Raw genomic sequence first — 24699 nt, forward strand, 5'->3', positions numbered from 1 at the left:
GTTTCCATTGTGATCATTTTCTAATCAGACCTAATAATGCATATTTTTACATATAACAAAAAGACATGACATTAGTTTTCAGGACCGATTAGGGTTTAAGAGGCTTGGCTGCGTGGTAGGGGGGAGAGAAGGCATGGAGCACACTGCATCTCTGCAGTGATTCTGGCTGGCACATCCCAAGTTCCACTGAGAGTCCAGGGGAAGTGTGTGTTGGAGATGAAGCTCCGCCTCCCTTTGAAAAGGTGAAGCATATGCTCCTTGGCCCCACTTTCACAGTGACACTTTCCACCCCCTTGGAAATCTAACGTAGCTGGCAGCAGTAGACTCCTGCGGCTCTTATGGCTCTATCCCTACACTCGGGTATCTAAAGAAATACACCCTATGCCTTCTCTCCTCCCAGACCCACACACACTGTCCATTTGACGATAGCAGGTGACTTTCCCCCATACCTCATACCCAGATGACGCAAGGATCGTTCAAAGCTAAATGCAAGGATCATGCCTTGTTTAAAAAAATAAAAATTCCATACTTGATCCTGGCATCAAGCATGCGTGGTCCTTGCGCTCTTCCCAGTACATAACTCCCTGATCTTGTTTGTGCCGCTCGTGAAAAATCTCTTCCAGGAAAAATGAGTAACACTCAGGATCCGAACGGCTGACATGCTATGTAACATATGGCAGTATTTTCTAGTCTGTGCTCTTCCACTGCTTGTTGCTTTCTGCTTTTCAGTTTTCTCTCCCATGAGCCTACGCACGAGGGCGAAAACTGCCCCTGATAAGAGACAGAACAGTCGAATGATCAAAAACGAACAACACCAAAAAGTCAAAAGTGTGAGCTACTATATTTTTTTACAGGAGGTGCCTAGCATAGAGACTTCTGGTACCTCATTTCCATAACAAGGCATGTGATTGGAGCCAGGACTCAAAAAAATATTGTTTTTCTCGGAAGAGTTCTCCTATGATTTTGGTGTCTGAGAAGCTTGTGCAAGACCAATTTAGAGCAAGGGCAAAAGCGAGTTTGATTGAAAACAAGTGACATTTGATGCACAGATGGAGCCAAATATGATGATCTTTAATTGATAGCGCTGGTTGCAGACTCAGTAGGAAGACTGTGCACAGATTTTTAAAATGCCCATGTACTAAAGCAAGCTTTTTTTTTAAAGCCCTGATTGAAACAGAAAAAAATCACACACAGTGCTTCCCCCACAATCTTGTGTCAAAGGTGGGTTTAAAAACAAAAAAATAGAAATTGCACAATACTAGCAAATTTTCCTTTTTAAAATTTGAAAATACTATACAAGGACTTTCTAGCTCCCCTCCAATGCCGTAGACTTGAGGGCACAGTCATAAGGGAAAACGCAGCAAAGTATGTGAAGTAAAACAAACTGTATTTGCTTGTGGCTACACTATGATCGACTTCCTAGGAATGTAGAACCCCTGGAAAGCTGCTCGAAATAGTCTGTTGGCCCCTAGGTTAAAAGCCCACAAAAATAGCTCGTGAGGCTGCGCTTCTTCAGAATCACAAAATATAACTCTGGATGAAAGTGAGTCCTCCTTCAAGTTACCACCGCTGTTTTGAAGCAATAATTCAGGACTCCTGTATGTTTATTGCATTAGGAAACAAAACCATTAAAGCATTAAGACAGCCCTTTTATGTCCCTGCCAAGAGGATGTAGTTGATTCACAAGCCATATTACACTGCTGGTCTCGGGTTCCTTGTCGACTGGTTCTTTATCTGCCCGCCTTTTCTTTATTTCCCTTTTCAAAGTTGATTGAGGAAAAAGTTCACCCGTTGACATGCGCATGCATGGTTAGTTTGGTTCACAGTGTTATGGTGAAAGGCTATTCCATGCCGCTCCGGAGGATCTGGTTGGCTGCAATCAACATGACACTTATAATAAAGGCCATGGCAAATGCACATATAAGGCTCTTCCGTACACAGGTCTGTCTGTTCTGTTTCTGGGAGTGAACTAAAGTGGGAGGAAAAAAGAGAGAAGGTAAAGATGAGACACTCTTACAACTGGAAGTATTTAGTCTTTCACCAGTTTCTTTGCATCATAATAAGCACTTAACATCTCTTGCATCTGTAACCCCTCTGCAAAAAAAATCCATATCAATTGAATTTTACCCCAATAACGTCACCCTTTTCACTGGTCTGACTTTTGAATGGTTAAACCTCTAGCCTATTCCTTTGAGATTCCTCCAGACAGCCCCAGTTGTTTGATTTCTGATTAAGAAAAAGTTGCATTTCCATAAAGATTTCCACCCCCGGCTTTCCATACCAGTAATTTAAATTCTCCACTGTGCACTTCAAAGGGAGACTGTTGAGCCAATTGTTGCCCAGTCCTGGCACATACTAAATTCAAAGGGTAAATTCAAGCCCTCTTATTTTCAATACAGACTGGTCACCACCGCGATCCCAGATCCCAGTTTATTTCTTTTATAGGCCCTAGAACAACATTGGAACCTTCGCTTGGATTCTATATTGATGACAAATATGTATTATGGCTGTCTAGTGCATCTTCCTGCCAATGCAGGATTTGCGCTCTCGCAGTGTTTTGTCCGAAATGGCTTGTAAAACAATTAAGTGATCAATTCTCATTGCATTCACCCGGAATGTTCACTAACTTCACTGGTTGCTCCTAGTTAAAAACCCCTTTGTATCATCCTAACCCATTGCTGTCTCCTCTTGGCATTGAAACACTGTTTATAAGTATTAGAAGGGTTTACATTTACTGCTGTTTAACCAAAGAACTGACCATCTCTTCAGTCCTTTAGATATAGCTCTGTTAATCTTTCCTTATAAATCATTTGTGTTGGTCTTGACTGGAAAGATGTAGCCAAATTTGGAAGGAATTCAGAAATGAGGTGCTCAGAACTGAGCAGAGTATGCCACATGCAGTCTCATAAGACAACTCTCTCCAAATACTGTGCCCAATGGCCATGGTTAAATATGGTGTAATCACTGCCAGGAAGCGCATTTAAAGTTTTCAGTGGACAGGCAAAAGGAGACTCATTGAAAACCATTTTAAAAGGAAGCCTTACAGAACAGAGGGAAAACTTCTCTAAATATCCTGTAGAAAAGCGGGAGTATCGTCTGCTAGTCAAAATACAACATTCGAAGTCAGGAGTTGTGGTTGTTTTGTATTTTAATTTCTACCACTGGCTCACACTGTGACCTTGCACAAGCCAATGCACCCCTCCAGGTCTCCGTCTCCCCACCTTGCTGGGTTATCGTAACGATTCATATTTGGCATGTGCTTAGTGAGCCTCTGCTAAAGGGCTATAGCAACTCGATGTATCATTAAGTCTGCTGTTGCAGGAAGTATGAAATCTATCTTATCTGTATGTGCTAGGCAGCCAATAGCTCTCTTATTTTGGTGTGTGTAGGGGAGAGGGCATAGCTGATTGATTATGGAAAGCACTGACTTATGCTAGTGATTATAAACCTTCTCCATAACAACCATGGTAATCACAAAATTTTGATATGGCTCCCCCATCCCCTAGTTATACCATGGACATGAAGTTGCTGCCTCCGTGGTCAGTCAGACTAGTAATGAGAGAACCTCAAATGACTGAGATAATATTCCAGTTTTGACAAACATCTGAAAGTCTGATGAGCGGAAGAGTCTCTGAACTTCTCAAGTCTGGAAAGCTTGGGCTGGTGGTTTCATGAGAATGGGTTTTCTCTCACGATACCCTGCCCTTCTGGTTCTGATGCCAGCTGGAACCTGAATATCCAAAGGCATGCAGAAAGCGGGGTGGGGAAAGCTGTTCATAACTGTCAGGAATCTCCAGATACTCAATTCTGAGTGTCTTACTGTTTCTTCCTCTTTTGTAAGGGGGTAAGGAAGTCTGATTTGTAACGCCCGCTTCCATATAAATGTTAGTTGCCCTGCAATAACACTTCAGTATGGCCTTACTCCTTCTCAAAATGTGGTATTTTGATTGAAATTGCTGTTTCTTTAGCATCCTTTTTTCCCTAGGTCAGAGAAACCAATAGGGGAGTAAAGTAATTTCCATGCAGAGAAAGTGTAAAAATCCCCATTGTGGCAGTTGTATTACTGTATACTCTAATGGTGCACACACACAAAATAAAAGTTAAAAAAAAAAAAAAATCCTGACTTCCAGCCTGTACTTTTTTCCTATTCTGTCCTCTCACTGTTGCTTTCTTGGGTGGTGCTCTTTGTTTGTTTTTAATTTTACATCTAATACGGATTCATTACTTTATGCCTGAAATACTGACATTTCCAAAATCTAGTTGATATAGGGCCTAAGGTGTTTTTTGTTGTTGTTGTTGTTTTCCCCTGCTTCTGAAAGCTTGCTCCAACGAAAGGACAAAATGCAAAAATTCATTGTAAACTGTAATGGCCTAACACTGTTCCTGCAGTATAGGATCGTACGCTCTTGCCAGTGACAGCAGTCTGAGTTTGGGGAGCCTGAGTCCTGGAGGATTGGTCCCTGTGGCCAGCATTATACTTTTGTGATAATGCTGCTTTCTCATGTGGAAAGGCTACAAGGAAGAGAGAAATCAGAGTGAGCTTTTGTTGTTCGATTGTGACAGTCGAAGTCTATGCAAGTCTCTCTAGTTTTTAATCTTCTGATGCACCAGCCTTCAGAAAGTGTGTTTTTAGGTAGCAAGCTTAAGATGCAATAAGAAGTTAGTCCTATAACTTCCATCGGGAGAAGGCTGCAGTGAAATTAATCTTTAATGATAACAGTTTAGTAAGACATTATAATTGGTAGAACTTGTATGCAAGGTTGACATATAATAAATTACAGTTCATGCTCTGTTGGAATACCAGAGACAGTACTTTAAGAAGGCTTCTCAATACTTCAGTAGAGGAGAGCTTATGGCCCAGTGTCTAAATGAAACCAGAACTGCTGAATAATTTCACTTGACAGTCCCTTCTGCTTGGAGTCCGTATAAGACCATGAGCCACAGGCTGTATACTTGATCAGAGAACAACGCACGCAATGGATGTGGATGGCACTGGAAAGATGTCATTACTTAAAGCAGACGACTGGTGTTTTACTCCCTACTAACACAACGCACTAGGAGGCCTTGGGCATTGAGGAGATGTTCTTCAAAAGTGGCCTCTAGTTTTGAAGCCCATAGGTTCTCCTTTCTGAGGTGTTGAAGCAGAGCAGTTGCAGCGCCTGCTGATTTCAGTTGGAGCAGGAGGTGCTCATCAGTAGGTGGAAAATAAGCAGCTGAGATCCATGGTGTCCCAAGGTTAGAGGCATATTTTTATTTTTATTTTTTTAAATGTGGGCATTAGCTTCTCAGGCTCGGCTTCATCTATAAAAGGGAGCTAATTTGCCTAACAAAAGGGACTGTAAGGGTTAAAGACTTTATTTAATAGCATTTCTACCCTTAAGAACATGCTTTGGTTTTCACATGGCTGAAAGACAAAAGTGAACTAGTGCAAATTATGGGTGTGTCTACTCGGCAAAGAAAAAAAACCTGCGGCTGGCCCATGCCAGCTGACTCTGGCTCGCAGGGCTTGGGTGGCGGGGCTGTTTCCAAGCCCAGAAGTCTACACAGCAATGAAACAGCCCTGCAGCCTGAGTTGGTTGGCACAGGCCAGTTGCAGGTATCTGTCTACACAGCAACTGTGCCCTGTGTGCTTTTGGCTTTAGAGATGGACCTGATTTCTCTTCACCTATGGGGATGTTCGGATCTCAACTTTTTTCTGTGCGTTCATCCGTCTGTCTGTCCATCCGTCCCTTTTATGAAGTTGGATATTTGGTCCCAGGACACGCAGAGCAGCTAGGTGTCTAGTTCCTGCTGACGCTGCTGCTGCTGATGGAGGAGATATTCAAATGGCACAGAAGGGAACTCTCATTCAATCTATACACTTGGTTCAATATTGTTTAGATTAAACATCCAATCGCATTACCTGCGCTGCTTTGGTGAAGTAGTCAGCAGCAACGTGGCACAAAAAGTATCTATCGAGGAGGAAATGTACATACAATTTTTTCGAGTTTTTTTAATTTTAACAGAGGAGAAAGAAATGAGCTTAAACCAAAGTCTTTTATGAAAAAGTGAGAGTGATAAATAAACCACACAACTCCTCTGGCATTTTGATGAATGCATACTGCAAAATTCTTACACTCTCCAGCAACGTTGTATCCTGCATGTGAAACTTTTTGTGAAGTCAGTGGGAGTTCTGTTTTGAGGAATGGCTGCAGAATCAGGCTGAAGGAAATGTTTTAAAGTAATCCGGTGATGTAGCTGTGCAGCTAGTGATAATGGCCTTGCAAATGCTATACTCAGTAATCCACATCTACACTCAGGGTATAATAGTTGCAAAGTGGGGTATGTGAGTCTGATCCTGCATACCGCAGTATACCTCAGGAGCAATCCCATAGAAGTTACATGGAAATAACTAAGATCAGAAGCAGGCCTGGGATAGTGAGTATTCTCTGATATTTTTCCTGTCTGCCTACTTCTCTTGTCTTGGTTCTTATATTGTGCATCACTGTATTTATTAGTCCCTTGTATTCATTTTAATAGAAGATTATGACATACTGAATTTATATTACACAAATGAAAAAGATTATTTCATTCTCACTGATATGATGAGGCAGTATTTGGGTGGTCACAAATAAGAAATCCTGTGCACCCCATCACACTCTATGCTCACTCAGCTGCATTTCTCTTTCGAAAGGGAGACAATCAACAGGACTGTGTGTTCTCTAGAACACTGGCAAATGAAAAAAATGGTTCATCAATAAGTTTGAAACATGCTTAAAATCTGTGGAACATTTTATTTGATATACGAGTAGCAGGAACTTAAAGTCTGTTTTGATTTTGAACTTATTAGGGCACAAACAAATCTTCCATTTCCATCTCTAAAGAATAAATCATTGGTGATTCACTGTGGGCCTAAATTATTCCTGCCAGTCTTATTCTGCACTGCATACTGTACACTGTGTTGATGGGGGAGGAGGAAGAAAAGCAGTTTTATGAATCATGCATAAGAGTCCCTTCACTAATCCTGAGAGGTGCTGAGTCTAATGGAGATGTGTGCACTCAAACTTTTCATCTGGTCAGGGCCAGATCCTGAATTCAGCTGGAAGGAGGAACCTGTCAGTCCCAGGGCCCCAGTTTTCCTTATGGCAGGCTCCTCTGTGCGAATGGTGTGAATTCCTGCCCTGCCTACCAAAAGGAAAGCTGCCACCTTGTACAAAATTGTTCTAAGACCACCCATTATAATATAATCTTCCTGTAGCCCTGATCTGTCTACTCGTGAGAGTTGTGTAATGCAACATAACCCCCACTGAGCTACAATTCCTACAGCTGTGATGCAAAGCAAGGGTTTTGAATGCAGCTGTAGCAGCCATCGAGCTGGCCAGTGCCATTCTCTAGGAAGACGATTTGTGTGTAGAGAGGGTCACCCCTTTACAAAAAAAAAAAAATTCAAGTGGTCTTGAACAAAGTAGGCAGATGGAATGGTCCTAGAACTTGATATTTAAAGACCGCCTCATGGGCTTTGTCCTCCTGGAGTTCCGCTCTCTTGAAAAATGTTTTGTCTTGCCTTTATTCCAGTGGGAAAGGTCAGGGAAAAGACCGCTACCAGGAACATCGAGGTGCACTGCACAGGATGCTCGGTAGAGCCAGGCTAGATTCAGCTAATAGGGGTCATAGCTAGTCAAGCTCCGCTGCCAACCTTCCACGGAGCTCCCTGATAAGAGAAGGCTGGGGTTTTTGGAATGAGGAAAGTCAGCATTTTACAGCAGAGACCCGTCTGTAGGGGTGTCTAGGCTCTGTACCAGCATGGCTGTGGATTGTGTTTTCCTATTTGGAAGGACTGAGAGCCATGAAATCCTTTAAGCAGAACACTTAGATCTTCCTCTAGGTTTGTTTGGCTGGAGTTCTCCCAGAGGCTAGCCACTTTTCTCCCCAAAACAGAGGAGGTGAGCCCGGTGTTGCAGAGACCACCACAATCTCAGCAGTGGTTGGTGCTTTTGCAATAAGCACAGCAGTCAGAGGTGAGCTTTCTTCTGAAACTGGTCAGGGTCAAGAGTCCCTCTAGGAGAGGCTGAGTGATGAGCAGCAGGCTTACTAGAAGGCGGCAATTTCAGATACATAACCTGGTTTCCTGGGAATTCCTTTATCCGTAAGAAGATTGTCACATCAAAGCAGTAGAATCTTAGTGGAGGGAGGGGGGGTTGCCAAGTGTGAATAGGCCCTGGTGTAGCTCAATGAGTGTGTAACTTGTTCATGTAGGATAACGAGACACAAGGGCTGGTCCCAGTGGGCTCAGCAAAAGTAATGAGCTATGCAGCAGCATCAGGCATATATGAACATCTGAATAATGTAGGGTGACTAACGAAGATGCGTGCACGTATAACACGTGCCAGGCACGATATGGCCCAGGGTCCATGCTGGACCTCTGTGGAGGAAGAGCTGTTGCAGGGGTGCAGAGTGGCTGCAGTTTCTCTTCTGTTGGCTTGCGGAAGAGGCTACGAACAGGTATCAGGGCGTAGCCGTGTTAGTCTGTATCCACAAAAACAACAAGGAGTCTGGTGGCACCTTAAAGACTAACAGATGTATTTGGGCATCAGCGTTCGTGGGTAAAAAACCTCACTTCTTCAGATGCATCTGAAGTGAGGTTTTTTTAACCCATGAAAGCTTATGCCCAAATAAATCTGTTGATCTTTAAAGGGCTAACGTTGACCAAAATATAGCCAGAGTGTCTGAGGGATGCCCTGAGTCAGAAGCCTCCACAATAAAACTACCATGTCCAATCTAGCCAGTGTTATCCTGGGTAATCTATGGCTAGAAGAAAAGGATGAGCCATTTTCCAATGCCGGTGCTATAGGACCTGGTCAGTATCCAGCAAATTCAAAGTAAGTGCTACAAAATATGTACAGTGAATGCTGTCATAATTCCTGCATGCAGCGACCGACACTAGGAGCGTGGCTATACGAACCCTGAGTTCGCAGCAAGTCACGGTGTAAAGCTATAGCATGCTGACTTGCTGCCCGCTCACTGTGCATGTGGACCCTGCTGCCATACATTCAGGCCTTGCCTACAGCGAGAGTAACCCGTGTAGCTACGTGCCATAGTCAAAAACAAGCTGCATCCACAATGCAGTGTGTAGCTGTACCTGTACCTAAAGGCTCTGGCAGGGAGAAGCAGAGGGGAGGCCTCAGGATGGTACACCACTAAAACCAGCAGTGAGGTAGGGGAGGCGCCGCTCGGGCATGTAGTTGAGCATACCCTAAGGTTCTGGCGTGGTGTTACGCTACTAAGCAGTGCTTCACCAGCGATGCTGCTATTTATACCCGTGCTAGTGGGCGGTACGGCGCCTGTAAGTGTAGACCTATCCTAACAGTGCCGTAGTGCACGTTGATCTACCCTATGCAGTGCACTAGGGAGCTGTTACTGTCCATGTGGACCCTGCTATCACACACTTGGTGTGCAGCAAGCTAGTGAGCTGTAAATGTACACCCTAGCTTGCCACGCACTAAATGTTGGTATAGCCAAGTCTTGGGTTTCTTTCCCTTTGTCTGGAACTAGTTAGGAAAATCACAGTGTGAAAATGAGGCGCCGACTTCCTCCTGTGAGCAAGGAGCAGAGACTCCTAGCTTGTGGTTGCAGCTGCTCAATTATGTCTTGTTAATTTCAATGTCACATTTGAGGATGAAATATTTGTGTGTGCAGTGCAGTCATCAGCATATAGACGTTCTAGTTTGTTTCCCGTGATGTGTTTAACAGAATATCACCAGCAGTTTGATTTAAGGCACTGCCGGGCAAGAGGCTGTAGTGTAATTGCGAACTGCTCTCCTTTTTGCCATAAATTATATATGATGATTACTGGTTCTCGCCTCCGTTCCCCTGGCCTGCTCGTTAATTTCTTCTGCCCGTTGACACTGTTCTTTTATTACAGTGCATATCAGTCTGTTTGTTAGGCATTTCTATGGAGATCTCAGTACTTAGTCTCTTTTGTGGTCACTTGTTATCAGGGTGGAAAATCTGAATGAAAAGGAGGAAAAAATGTATATGTAAACTTGGGGGGTTGAGTCCATTTTTTTTCTCTACCGGAGCAGAGATTTTGTCATTGGATAGATGGCAATTTTGGACTCAGACGAGGATTTGGGTTCCAAGTGTCAGTCAGCGCACTCTAAATAGAGATGCCAAAAACTCCAGGTGTGTAGAGTTGGACATCTGGATATGCATTTATAATTTTCACTAGACATGGACTGACACACAAAATTTAAAGTGTAATCCTGAAAGTCTGTACACAGACAATGGAATCTCAGGCCACAAAATAGAGAAAATAGTTAGCTAAGGCCTGGCATGGACAGAGTTTTTGAAGCACTAGTTGTATTTGGTTTAGAGGGGTGAATATTTTTAACAGATGTAGTTATGCTGGTATAACGCCTTGAGGATGCAGTTACACCAATATAAAAGGTGACTTATACCAGCATAGTTTATAGCGTATTCTTGTAAAGAAAGTGCAGTGGTGGTACAAGAACCTTCTATACTGATGTAAGTGCATCCACACTAGGGGGTCGTACCAGTACAGTGAGTGGCACAACTTTTGCGTGTAGACTAACCCTGAGATGCTCTGTGGTAATTATCCCCACTGAGCGTCTGTCCGTGGAAAGAGCAGAAGGACGCTGTATGTTGGGAAGAATGTTTCAACAGTGCTAGTGAGTGCTGATTTTGAAGAAGGTTTAAACTAGTTGGGTGGGGAGGGGAACCCCACACTTCTCCAAGTCTTACTAAAATCCAGCGGGGCACTCTACTTGCCTTACCTGCAAACTTACTGCTTAATTAAGGCATGTATACTCTGTGAAGTCCTGTGTTCTTGCTTTGGAGCCATGCACTGGAGTTTGGCACCTGTGTAATGGGTATAGTTGGGGCAGCAGAGTATATGGTTAAGTGAACAGCTATGCATGGGGGAAAGATGCACATTCTTTAGGCCTGAAATTACTTTGAAAAGTGCCAGTGTCACAGTGAGACTTTTGAAATATTCAGTTAGCTTTTATCCAGTTTTTTGGTTAAAAAATAATTTTTTCCTCCTGATTTTTTTTTAATGGGTCCATATGCTTCTGGGTTCTGTCTGGCACCAGCAGCGCCAACATCCCATAAGAAAAAGCTGTTCCCGCTGTACTTTCAGAAGCAGGAAGTACCAACGTGCTGACAGACGGAGCATATGACACTTCCAGCCCAATTTTAGCAGACCCAGGCTGTTGATAGTTCACCTAAGTATCAGGCCCAGCTCAGTGCTGAACTCACATTAGTGGCTTATCGGCAGGTAATGGTGATTTTAAGCGCTTTGCTTTACAACGTCAACTTTCCATTTTTAATCAAGATTTAAATCAGCAAGCCTTGATTTTAAGTAATCGATGTTAATCTTATTTTGCATTTGCGCTTTTTATTGTTCCTAAAGACAGGTCGATTGTCACTGGTTGGTGTAATTTGGTGGTACTTTTTGCTAACCAGGAGGATGCACTAGATCTATATGCATTTATTCCAATTTCTATGTAATTTTTTAATGTTACCCATTTATTGAACTTTTAATTTTTTATATTAGAAAATGGTGAATCTCATTTAATAGAGGAATAACTGCAAGTAAAAAAATGTCAGGCTCCATGTGGCTAGAAATTGGAAATCAATTCAAAATGTACAAAAACTGCATTATTTAGTAAATGAAACTACCTTAAATATGCTGGGCACAGAAGTGTTTTAGTAAATAAACTGCAGGCAATACTTCCTTTATCAAATCAGTGTGATTGTAAAACTAGTGCCCTTCACAATCAAACTCATTCTGCATTTAAATTGGTTCCAATCCTGAAGGACATGGTGACATCTAAATCAGGGTATGTGGCTGCTATAGTAGCCCAAAAATGGGGTGGTGCAGCCTGAATCCACCTTTCTGAGAGGCTATAGCTAAGTCGACAGAAAAATTCTTTGTTGATCTAGCTGTATCTACAGTAGTGGTTAGGTCAACCTAACTACGTTGCACAGGGCAGGAAATTTTTCCAAGCCCTGAGTGATATAAACTAAATAAACCTTGATCTACATCTGAGGCCTAGTCTATACCTAAAAATTTCTGCTCTTCTAGATTAGTATCCTTTATTTTCTCTCACTCTGAACTTATTGTGGGAAACTACCTACACGCAATGAAGCATTATTAAACTTGAAATGAAAGATTAGATGGGATTTTTTTTTAACTTCGGATCATTTTTTCCCATTGGAATCTTACGGTGGGTAAAGTATAAAAGCGGCTACAACTATTAAAGCCAAAATTGCATGTGACACCGTCTGTCAAGCACTCCAGTAAACATTCCTTATGGAATCACTGAACTAACTTTTTTTAACCCAATTTTGCTAATACAAAGCTAGTCATTCTCAGTGTGGTCCAATAAAAGATATCACATCACCCACCTTGTCTCTTTCAAATCATCCAAAGCGTTACTGTGATTAGTTCCAGAATGCTTGTGTAAGAGCATGTGTCAATCTTTGCAGGATCGCGATCTTAAGGGGCCAAACTTTTAGTAGATTAATATCACCGAGCAGAATTTGACTCGGTTGGCTTACGTAGGTAACATTCTCCTTTGCAGAGAAAAGAGAACCATGCCAGGTTTCGAGTGCTAGGTGATTTCAGGATGATCAACAGTAATTAACGAGTGTCAGAGAGATGACTCCAGAGCTCAGTTGTAATTCACTGTGCTAATTCCATTACAAGGATTAAAACTTGCCTCTCGCAAGGATCTGAGCCAGCTAAAGAGATTCCTGTCTCCCTGAAAAGCTTTCTGACATTTGTATAATCATTTTATACTAACCATTGTGAGGTTCCCAGAAATAACATCAGCGAGAAGTAGCTACTCTTGAGAGAATCGCCATTTCCTCCTTCATTGACCTCCCACTGAGCCTAAAATGAGCAATCCTATTTTTCTTTCTTATTAATTTATATCAACTTTCCTGTTCCAAAGATCCTTTTGTTTGAGACTCTCAAAGCACTTTACAAGCAGAAAACCCTTGCAATAACCTTCTAACAATTTTTTTTTTAAAGAGGTGGCTCAATTTGGTGAACACCTTTTTGATTCCTTGACATTTTTCACCAATACGTTTTTGTGTGTGTGTGTGTGGTGGTGGGGTTTTAGGGGGGGGGCTGGGGTTTGTTGGATCACCTGATTCTTCTTGGTTTCATGCCATTTCCAGGGTCTGAAACTGTTCCCCACTGGAGCATGAAAACTCAAATATCAATTCACACACATGCTCACACTCATGGATGTTGAAAAAGCTGTAGTTAGCCTGAAGAGCAGGTTGGGGTGGTGCTCCCAAAGCCAGATGGGGCAGCAGGTTGAGCTGGAAGGGAAGAGGTTCTCTATTCTATTCCTACTTCAGCCCCATTAGCCCCTTAATTAACGCTAGGCATTCACTACCCCCTCAATAATGTAAGAAAATGGTTTTGTGCCACAGCTCAAGTAAAGGAAGGCTATTTGGGGAGGGGGTTGTGGTGGTTGATTGTTAGTAGATTTGTTTAACGCATACTCAAGTACACAGCGATTCTTTCTCCCCTTAAGCAATTTGTGGACTTCAAAGCCGGCCTAAGTTTAAATGTACGTTTGCTACTGGGTTATAAGTGACGAAAAGGGAAGAGAGTGTAGGGGAAACTGGTGGGGAAGACTTACCTTGCTTGTGGAAGGACACTAAGCAATTGACCCCCCCCCCCAATGGTTCAGGTATTGAACCTGACAAATGTCACAAGATCTAGCTTGTATGAAGATGGGGGTTAGTCAGATAGAGCACAGGTTCTAAAACTGGGGGGGCCTGACCCCCTCAAGGGTTGCGAGATTATTACATGGGGTGGGGGGAGGGAAGAGATTGCAAGCTGTCAGCCTCCATCCCAAACCTTGCTTTGCCTCCTACATTTTACACTATTATTAAACACTTTAAATATGAAAAAAATTATAAGGGGGGGGGGTCACACTCAGCAAGCCTTTTTGTGAAAAGGGGCCACCAGTACAAAAGTTTGAGAACCACTGATAGTGTCACTTAAAGGGAATATAAAATGCCTAGGGTTCCTATGAAGTAGTCATAAACTCTACTTAGTAGATGACCTTTTCAATCCTTGTAAATGTACTGGAAACCATACAAGATATCAGTTTGATACTTAAAACACTTCAGCCCCCCTCTCCATGCCCAATTTTAATGGCTATAGAGTAAAGAAGATTAAGGCTCAAATTCTGAGGGCCATACTCAGTTTTCACTGGGCTTTTAAGCAGACCAATCAATGCTCATTGATAATAGTCAGGTCAGTTCCCATTAAACCCTTAGGAAAGGATCTCAGGATTCAGCTAGAGTTTCATAACAGAGGAAGAAAGAAAAGCTTAGAGAGAGAAGGCATAATAACTTTTCACCACCTTCAAACTCTGGTTGGCAGTTGCCAGAGTTTTCATTTAAACTCTCCTCTTCGTTGATGATGATGTTTTCAATGTCCTTCATTGTTAAATGGTCCTGGAAGGCATGATACAGAATATGTTTGAGCTCTTCCAGCGTTATCCTTTGCATGTCAAACTGTGGGAATAGGAGAAAGCATTTCAGTTAGTTTGCGTAACTGGTAACAAGCCATAAATGCTTTTAGGGACCCTCTCTCCACATCTGAGCACATCTCAATTTGCTGCACACTCGTTCTCTCAGGGTGAAGGAAAAGGCCCCAGAGGTTATTTTGCAAATTCTTTTCCATACTTCTAAAGACCACACTAGAAATGACGGCTATCCATCACTTCCCCTATTATGTCTGTATTGCCTATGGGCCTTTACAGGCCTGCATGCGCCCTAGAAGCCAAACCCAGGATGGGTTCTATGAGAAAACGGCCGTACCCATGCCACGACCCAGCAAAGCTTGTTTTTGGTAGGATCTCTATACACTGGGCTGCCTAGCAGCATCTTTCCCTAACCCCTCCCTCTTATTTGTTCTGACTTCTCTTTCCTAAAAACTTACTACAGGGAGCTGGCATGTTCATCTTCAAGTATTCATGAGCATATGGCAGGTAGGTGCTGCTCCCGCACCGTGTCTGTGCCCATCCTGAAACTGTGTCACTGCTGCAAAAATATACTGAAACCGATGGGTCTCATTGGAACACAGTCCCCTGCCCTTCTCCAGAGGGGACATCTTTGCTTTTGGGTAACTGGCTGGGAATTTAATGTACCATTAAACAGACACTATTTTTGTTCATTTTTTTTATATCCTATATGAATATTTATATATATATATAAAGAGAGAATATTTATTTTAGGGAACTTATTGCTTGATTTATTTATTGAACAAAAACACTAGAGGTTTACATGCAACCTCTGTATCAAAAGAAATGCCCACCTCCTGAAATGAAAAAGGAATCCAAACTACACCTCTGGCCTACTGAGGTGATTGAGAAAAATAAATTACCACTTGTGTCTGCTTCTTCCATTAAACACACACTGACAGCAAGTAATTAGATTTCTTATCCAACAATTTCATAAACCATAGGAGCAAAAGAGAACCCCCCCCCCAAGCAATTAGATAAGCTTATCTATTCGTAGTTAACAGGAAAACAAAGAGAAGTTTAGCATGGAAAACAGCTAAGGCCCTGTTCCCTGACCACCTTGTCCTTCACTGATGAAAAACCATTTGCCTATGTGAGAAAATGAGCTTTCAAAAGCTGTTCTTGATACCTTTTAAAAATATTTTTGCATATAAATAAACACGGATTCATTGATCTGTAAAATTCTAATTAGAATTTATTTCTTTTTCATGTGACCTGTAAAATCTGATGCCAACAATGTTATCGCGCAGAGAGCAGGAGACAGCATGGGCAATGGTGAACAGTGCAAGCGCCTCATGTAGCTCCCAACAGACCCCCGCCTACTGGGGTTGGTTGCTTTTTTGCTGGATTTGGGACACCGCTGACCTATGAAAAATATCACCAAAAGCACAGTCACCAGCAGCAATCTATAGACTTTGCTGGCGCTAGAAGACACACACACACGTTGGGGGTATACTGACAAATTTCCCACTCGTGTTGTAAGCACGGAAATCTGTATACTCTTCTTCTGATTTCTTTCAGAACTGGTATGAATAGGAAAAATGTTTCTCCTGGCAACTAGAGCGCTGTAAACATAGGCTAACAGAAACTTGGCTACCTCACAGGGGTGTCGGAAGCATTAATTACTTGATGTTTTATATGACGCTTTGCATTTTCAAAGCACTCTACAGAGCCAAGTGTCATTTGATCATTTTTACCCCCTTCTGAGGCAGTGTTTTCAGGCTGGCACCATGCTGAGGTGAATGGAGTTGCTCTGGATTTATACCAGATTTACCTCTATAGTATCTCTGCTGCAAAATATGGGCCAAACTGAGCTTTGTTAAAATGCAGGGGGTTACCATGGGTCTGTGAAACACCCAGAGCCCAACAGTGTCTCGCCCACATACTGGGAACATGCTTTCTCACCTGCCCTGTAGTTCTGCTTTCCTCTCTTTTGGTGTGGACAGGACTCACATTAGGGGTTACGCTTGAGTTAACTCTGCAGTGAAGCCATGGCCTTATTGGCCAAAGGAGGCATGGTGGTCAGTAGTTGATGCTGTAATAGTGCTTTTTTTCCCCTCAAAGGGAGCTCTCGGAAGCCAGCGCGTGAGCTTTTGCACAGGAGTTCATAGCTCCGCCCTACAGAGATTTTTTTTTTTTCTGTCTGCCCCATAGCTAGCTTTAATCAGGGGTGCCTGCAAACTCTAGAAAGCACAGCCTGTGACTTCATGGCCGATGTAGTAATAAGCACAGCTCGTGGTCTCTGTGCTCTGTAAGCTAACTCACATCGTACATTTGAAAGTTCCCCAACATAGGCGTGGAAATGCCATCTTCTCGGGCGTCCACCAGTCACTGGTGTTCTGTCTCCTCAGGCATTTCTGTAAGTACTAGCGGATGGTGCTTTTGATATTCCACCCTTTGCCCGTGTGGTCTTATAGAAGGAATGTGTTGGCTATTTGCCTCTTGGGACATTCTAGGGAGAGGGGCTCTGGATGGGCTAGTTTCAGGGAGACTGCATGTCAACTTCACGGGCAGCGGGTATCAAAAGTAGTACTGGGACTTCCCTCACTCCATCACAGACATAGGAATAGCCCCAGTGGATCTGACCTGTGGTCCATCTAGCCCAATATCCCATCCCAGACAGCGGTCAGCATCAGCTGCTTCGGAGCAAGGTGCAAGAAACCGCCCAGCAGGCAGATAAGTACGTTTGGATAGCAGCGCACTTCAGCTACAGTGTGGTTGTATCCCATGTCAATGGGCAACTGGCGAAGGACTCTCTTGAGGTTCTTTGGAAGAAATCCTTGGTGGAAAGGATCTGCCATGGCTCTTTTGGTGACAAAATACCAAAGTATTCCTCGGCAGCAGAACTGCTGCCTTACGATCATAGCAGGGGCACGCTCTCTCCTGTGAGCCCCCCGCACCAAGCAGCACCACTGCCCCTTGTCATACCCGTTTTGTTCCCGGAGGTTGAGCCAGCAGCCAATTGGGCACGTCCAGACTTATTTTCATTAAGACATGGAGCCACTGACTGAGTTGAACAGTAGAAGAGTGGGTTTATAATTGGATGCAGATATATCCTGTCTTGTGTCACACACCTTACCTAGATTGCTCGTTGGGCTGGGGGGCCCCAGGTAGGAAACCCACCCCTGCAGCACTTGCTCACGCCATCCGTGAGCCTGTGCGTGGAGTTCTTCTGCACGGGCCTTACTCTTCCCAAGAAGAGGAGAGGATAAACAAGAAAGGGCTCAGCACCAATCCCTGACTCAGTCCCGCCTTTAGCGATCGTCCATCTGCAATAAGCACGGAGCTTGGTAATGAAGCGTTTGCGGGATCAGGCCTGTGGTTTGTGAAATGTTTTGTCATCTTTGGGGATGAAAACTGCTGGAGCTATGAACAGCACCTAGAAACTCAGCAGCCTGAAATATTTTCCAGTTTGAGCCCACACCTTCTGGCCCAATCAGTCTTAGTCAGAAATGTCCTTTTGCCATTAATGTGTGTTCGTAACACAATCATTAGTTTTGGTGAAAAGAGCATTGGCGGAAACTGATTTTATGAGCCTATTTTTCATTCTTAGGCTGTAAATTAGGGTTCATACAGCGATGGTAGCTTTCCTGAAATAAGCATAAAAGAATAAATTAAATTCAGGGAATTAACACTTTTTTTTCTTTTTTTTTTAAATTTCTCCAAGAGTTCTCTCTCAGTGAATCCCAAAGCAGTCAAACTATAAAACCCTGGCTGTCGCTAAAGAACAAGGTGGAAGAGCATTTATAGAGAGGGAAGAACCCGATCAATGGAGATACTTTTATGGATTTCCTCCCAGTATTATGCTGTAGAAGAGAAGCGAGTCAGCTTGATAAACTGTCTGTTCATCTCTCTCCATTTTCTTCACAAATGAATGTACAGAACTTTATGATCAGAACTCTGACTATTGCCTGTTGGGGATGTACGAAAGAGACGATTATGATTCAGAGGCAGGGTGGTACATCAATAAGCTCAGCTTCTATGTTGATAATCTCCAGGGACAGCACTTCCCTCACCACCTCCCTTTAGCATGCCTCAGTATTAACCTTTTTTCCAGGATTTTAGTCCTGATAGCACGTAGAGAACTGTTGGTTAAAGAAACTCACATCTGCGTGCTGAAAGCCAGAACTAGTTAGCCAGCTCACTATTATCTAAGAAAGAGTTCTAAGTGCATACTTTAAGTCACTTAGCCATGATCTATGGTATATGAAAATCTTGCCATTAACTAAATGCAGAACATGTTATTAGACTCACTGTTACCCCTGAACTGAAATTTAAGGGCCTGTATATACAGGCGGTCAGACAAGGGGAAAAGAGTTTTAAGGTTCTAAGAGACCATTAGATCATCTTATCTATTCCCCCTGTAGATTAAAAAAAGAAATGTTACTCTCAGCCATGAAGTGGGCATTTGAACTTGCCCCAAACATATGGATGTTCAGCGCCAGGGTTCTGGCTTGGCCTTTCATGGAGGGTGGAACTAGATTCACATTTCCTACCGATAAGGGGAGTTGGGAACCGGAGGTTTTGTAATGTAACTCTAACCGGAAATCGCAGGGAAAGTTGTGCTACGTGCTGCACATTGACAGTACCAAAACTGAGTTAAGAGTTTCTGCTTATCAAGACTACGCTGGGCTGTGCATGGGCTCTGGCTGCGTGGATCTGCCTCTAGGATCAGCACCACCACTAGAAATGGAGATGACTATTTGGCCTTGGGGATTTCACACATATCTGATACAGACTTATCCCTATGCTGATGCAACTCTTGTGGTAGGTGAAAATCTTCCAGCATTTCTGATAGTGTCCAACCCAGATATAAAATCATCACAGCTTGTAAAAGAAGGGCATGATTTCCTCTGCTATATAGCATGTAGGCTCAGCTTTGGGGGAGAGAACTTAAAAGTGGACTTTAAGTTTTTAGAACTGAACTGTAGCCACCAACTTGCACGAGCTATGGGAAAAAACTTCTTCAGTAGATGAGTGAGCTTCATATGTCTTAGCAATAAGAGCAACGTTAAAAGCTTGTCAACAGAAGTATGGCGCTCCAGGAAGTGTTGAAATCAGTCATGCTATCACTTTAGAAATCATGCTGTATAACTGCTAAATTTCCACCTGTAGACGAGCTCTTAGCAAGGCGTGTTTTGAACAGAGATCAAGATGATCCCTGGTGTGTAACTCCATCGACTGGGGCAAATTAGACTCCCTATTCTCCCAGATAACTAACTCGGACTATAAATTGTTGGGTAAAAATGGGACCCAGATATGTATGGAAAGAGCTGTGTGCATATCGTCGGAAACTCATTTCAATTATTTACTCCATAAACTGCTCTCAAATTCTTATACTTTGCATTTGACAAAGCATTCTGTTTGGCTACTGACTGCAGTATATCACAGTTTCATTTCCTTGATCAGCTCAGGTTTCTTAAAACAGCACTCAAAGGCACAGAATGGCCATTTTAACATATGCTTCACTTATGATGCTTTCGTAGAAAGGAGACGAAACATGGTTGCTCCCATTTTACGGGTCCTTATTTAATAAAACACATATACCCGCTGTGGTGATGCAGTGATCCAGTTAGATGTGGGTGCATCACAAAGAACTTCTACAGACAAATCTATGCTTGCTTGTAACCACGCCTGAAGCCTGCACGCACCACTATAATTCTTCAGTTCTGGAGGAAAATCGTGTGCTCCTCCATAAAAGCATATATTGACTGAGGGTTTGATTTTGCAAGATGGCTAAGTCCCTTCAATTTCTCCTTACACCAAGGAGACGTGAACTTGCTCAACATCTTTTTGAGGAGGCATTCAGTACGTTGCAGGCTTGGTCTTTTGGTGACCACATTAAGTCAGTAACTTTAAATTCAGTACAAATACAAGGGAAGTGTCGTCCTTGCTATAATTTGATTGTCCGCCTTCTCACCTACATTAATATTTACGGTACCTCACTAATTCATCTTTGCCTGTAGCAAGAGAAATCTATTTCATTCACAATCCCCACAAGTGTAACTATTGTTATTCCCTAAAGACCGAAGCTTAGATCACCTCACAACATAGAACGAAGGGTTTTTTTTTCCTCATTTGGCAAATCTCTTGGGCGCCAATGCTCTGAACAACTCTCTCAAGACTATGAACATAATGGTAAATATTCAGAGGCTTGCAAGCAGGGTGCTTGAATTCAGAGCAATTTTTCTTCACACCAGAAGTGATCGCCCACTTCGTATTGTCTTAACAAACCAGTGTGCAAATGTATTTGGGCAGGGAAAAAACCCTGACATAAGTAGATCTCAGGCTTTGTTATGAAGCGTTTAGACTTTGACTTGTCTTTTAAGCAGTGAATGGCTTTTGCATCAGGAACACTCATTATGCCTTGTACCTGCTTTCATATCTCAACTCAGATTTAAAAAAAAAATCAGTGCACCCATTGTCAAAGATATATGAAAAAAATACCCTTGGTAGGGCCCTTGAGCCACTAGTCATTCTTTGGCCCAAAATTAAGCTCCGGATAGTTAGTTCCTTTGGGGCTAAAATTATAGCTCAGCAAAAAAGCCCAGAACTGTACAGTGCTGGATAAATGGTAATCTAAATGGATACAATGAATCATGCAAATGATGATCATCTGTCTGAGTGCGGCGGAGAGAGATATCAGATGAACTGTCCAATCTATCACCAGCACAATGGGTATGCGGGGGGAGAGAGAGAGAATGAAGGACAAAGTAATAACCAACCTTTGGTTGCAACGTTAATAAAAATACCTGGGCTCTTGGCCAAGCTGAGAAATGATTCTGCCCATAAAGCAGTGCCAAATTATAGCAAACTTGGATCATTATGAACCTCCCTTGGATCTTAAAAAACAATTTGTTTGTGGGTGATTGTTTTATGCTCTTTATAAAATCTAAAATGCCATTTTTCATAGAATATTTTTTCCCCACAAATATGATCAGTAACTACCTTCTAGACAATCTTTTAGCCCTCCCTCTTTTAGGCTTGTCAAATGAAATGGCAGGGCGTTCTTAGGCAGAACTCTACACGTAAGTATTGTATGTAAGAGACAAGGCAGAAGCACGTGGATTAGTGACTCATCTGCCTGCACTGAACATCCGCTCCTTTACCAACTTATTTGGTAGTTCTAAGTTCACTGAACACATTGGGATAAATGATGGCCCTGTGATCCAGCAAAGCACGGGATTAGTATCCAAGTGTGCTGGGTGAGGGGACGTTCTGCCTGCAAGTAACACACAGTAAATAGGGATCTGTCGCAAAGCACCCCTGCAGCTTGCTATGGAGGCATTCGTGCCAACACTGGAACACCCCCTCTGGGGTGTGCCGAGTGAAAGCAGCAGTGCTAATCACGCTCACTAGCTCTTTGAGCCAAAATTATAGCCTCCTCCTCTGTGGGTGTGCTGGAGGCAGCAGAGGTGTCTCTGCACCTGCACCCCCTCTAGCATACGCAGTTAGCAAAGAGGTCAAAGCATGGCTGTGACTGTATCTGCAATCAGAGCAGCTTGAAACACAGGATCTTCCAGGCTGTTTAACTACTGTCATGTGGGTAACTGTTTTCTCATTATTTTTTTCACTTGTGAGTTCCCATAATGGGTAATTACTTAAGAACTGTAGTGGAAGATTAGTGTGAGCAATTGCATATTTAGGAAGAGAAACTGACTCAGTCTATGGAAGGTCTTGTTCAGCTCAGTTTCTCTTTTGCTTTTTGCTCTTAGAATGTGAGGGAGCATCGTTGGTAGCACCTGGGTTCAAACACATCACTGCCTGTTAACCACAGTTCACACTAGGCCTGGGCAAGCAGAGTTTTATCATTGCTCCCAGCATGTACTAAGGCTTGAAAATGCTGGGTTAGTTTAAAGCAGGGGGTTCTTAACCTGGGGTGCGAGTTGCCCTTTCTGGGGGTGCGAGACATGCCAGATTTTTTTTAAACGTAAATCATCGAAAGCACAAATTAAGCACAGGCACGTAAGTACAATTACTTTTTCATCAAACCTATGTATGTATTAACATTATACACTTTTTTAACGACTACTGTAATATACGAACAAAAAATATATCTAGGTTTAAAGAACTGACCTACTGCAACGATTTTTGATCAGGGGTGTGAGAACATATTTTGAGAACCAAAGGGGTGCAGGCTGCAGCAACTGTTAAGAACCCTGGTTTAATGGGTACAGTGAGCTGGGAATTACAGAGATCCAGAAGCCTAAGGATGCCCAGTTAGAAAACATTCAGTATTTACTTATTAACTGTATTGAGATACTTCAATCTGCAGCAGATATAGGGTCTCATTCTTGGGCACTGGGATGATAGGAAAATTATTTGATTCCAAGCCATTCAGAGAGCCTGTTTAAGTGAAAGGTGAAACAGGCTCTACTGAAGCCAGTGAGTCTCTCCCTTCTCATTTGCACTGGTGTATGTATGAAAGCCGTCTACAATTTTAAAAACAAATCTGCAGAAATGAATTATGCTGGATTACGCACCAATCATAAATTCAAATATTACATAATCAAACTGTGACTTGCTTAGAGTTCAGTGCCATGTGCCCAGAATTAAAGCATTAAAAGCAAGCTTTGATACGGTATCTATTTTCCCAGGAGATATTAAAGCATGTTACAAAGCGAGGTGAGTGTCATTATCCCCATTTTACAGAAACCGAGATGACGTGAGTTGCCCAAGCTCACTCCAGCAGGCCAGGAATAGACATCAGGGCTCCCGACTCCTGGTCCAGTGCTCCTTCCTCTAGGCCACACTGCTTCCACTGCATTTCTACTTGTACTACAGTGGAGTACAACTATTTCAGGGAACTTTCTTCTTTCCCTGAAAGCTTAATCCTGTTGAGCGTGAACTTTCATTCCCCCGTAACTGTTCCATTGTACAATCCCTGCTGGAACACACTAATGTATTGATCTGGGAGGTGATCTAAGTGGTGTGTTTCAAGGATGTTGTCATGATTACTGAGAATTTCTTTTCTTCTTCTCTAGTCAGCTATGGACAGGAAACTCTGGGGGTGACAACTAAATGAGGAATGAAGTCCAGATGACTGGTCTTGCTTCATATGTTCCCTGCTGGGTGTGAAGAAATGGCCTTCCAGAGGTCCCCTAGATATTACCCAGCTCTTAGTAAATATTCCCCCTCCCTAGCTGCCAACGCCCGCTACAACTGCAGGTGATTGTTGTGGTTATCAGTACCGTTAGTATGTGTTTCTCTGCCCTATATGGTATCCTCTCTCAACTGTTCCACTTTTCTTATGTGATCATTTACATGGGTAGATTTCTCTGTGTCACATACACAATTATTATTTCCGTTACTTTCTTTAATGTCATCTTGTCTTTTCCTAATTTCTAATACAGTGGAGCCAATTTATGAGTCATGTAAAATGTCCTCCCACTGTTTTGTAAATGTCAGAATTACAGCCGTGATGGCTCTGTGAAAGTAAAAGAAAGCTGAGAATATCTATTCTACGTTTCAGGGTGCTAAAGGCGAATAATATCCGGTTTTATAATTCAAAGTTCCATCCCTTCATCAGCTCGCCTATGTCTGGGCATTAGCCCACCTAGCATTGCTATCAAAGAGAGGACGCGGGGACTTGCCCCAGAACTAGAGATCAGTCACTAAAGGGAAAAACAAAATTGTAAGGGAGCAAATGAAGGAAGACAGTGGGCTGAAGGGTAGAAATGTGTTCTAGTCATCTTCAAGCAACTCCCCATTTCTTAAGTAGGAGGTAGACAACAGCCATCAGGGGGTACTGGTGGTCATAACATGTTTGTAAACCTACATGCCTGATAAGAGCCCTTTCTGAAATTTTTACAATGAACTGTGGGCTCACGGAAAAAAGGAGGTAGTGCTTGTTTCTATAAAATTCAGCAACACTAAATGCAAGCCTGAGACCTAGTACCAGAGGGAAAGATTGGAGACTGTGGCAGAGCTAAAGTTTAATCTCTTGAAATGAAGAGGAACATAGTTCTGGAGCAAAAGGGCCGCTAACCCGATAAAACACAAGGATGCAGACCAAACAGAGGACATAGAAACAGACAGAAAACGGGCTTAAAAGGAGCCATGCTACTCAGCTGCTTTAGTGTCTGAATGAACACTGCACACGCAATCATGCCACAGAACTGAGAAAAAGGTTGTAGTATAGAGATGT

The 24699-nt window shown here is 42.8% G+C and overlaps 1 protein-coding gene across 2 annotated transcripts in view; it reads right to left on the reverse strand.

Moving 5' to 3' along the window:
- Nucleotides 1-1660: 1660 nt before the first annotated feature.
- CALN1 (calneuron 1) overlaps nt 1661-24699 on the reverse strand; it is a 149133-nt gene continuing 126094 nt past the window's right edge. Inside the window, exons 5-6 of one of the 2 annotated variants that reach the window (XM_026656550.2) lie at nt 14388-14544; nt 1661-1969 (exon numbers count right to left, since the gene is read on the reverse strand). In XM_026656550.2, the coding sequence (XP_026512335.1) occupies nt 1842-1969; nt 14388-14544 (285 nt within the window). In that variant the 3' untranslated portion in view covers nt 1661-1841. The remainder of the gene's footprint in view (nt 1970-14387; nt 14545-24699) is intronic. The other variant, XM_024205002.2, reaches the window with a different exon arrangement.

Source organism: Terrapene carolina, unplaced genomic scaffold, assembly GCF_002925995.2.
Source record: "Terrapene carolina triunguis isolate 2854851 unplaced genomic scaffold, T_m_triunguis-2.0 Scaffold231, whole genome shotgun sequence".
NCBI lineage: Eukaryota > Metazoa > Chordata > Testudines > Emydidae > Terrapene > Terrapene triunguis.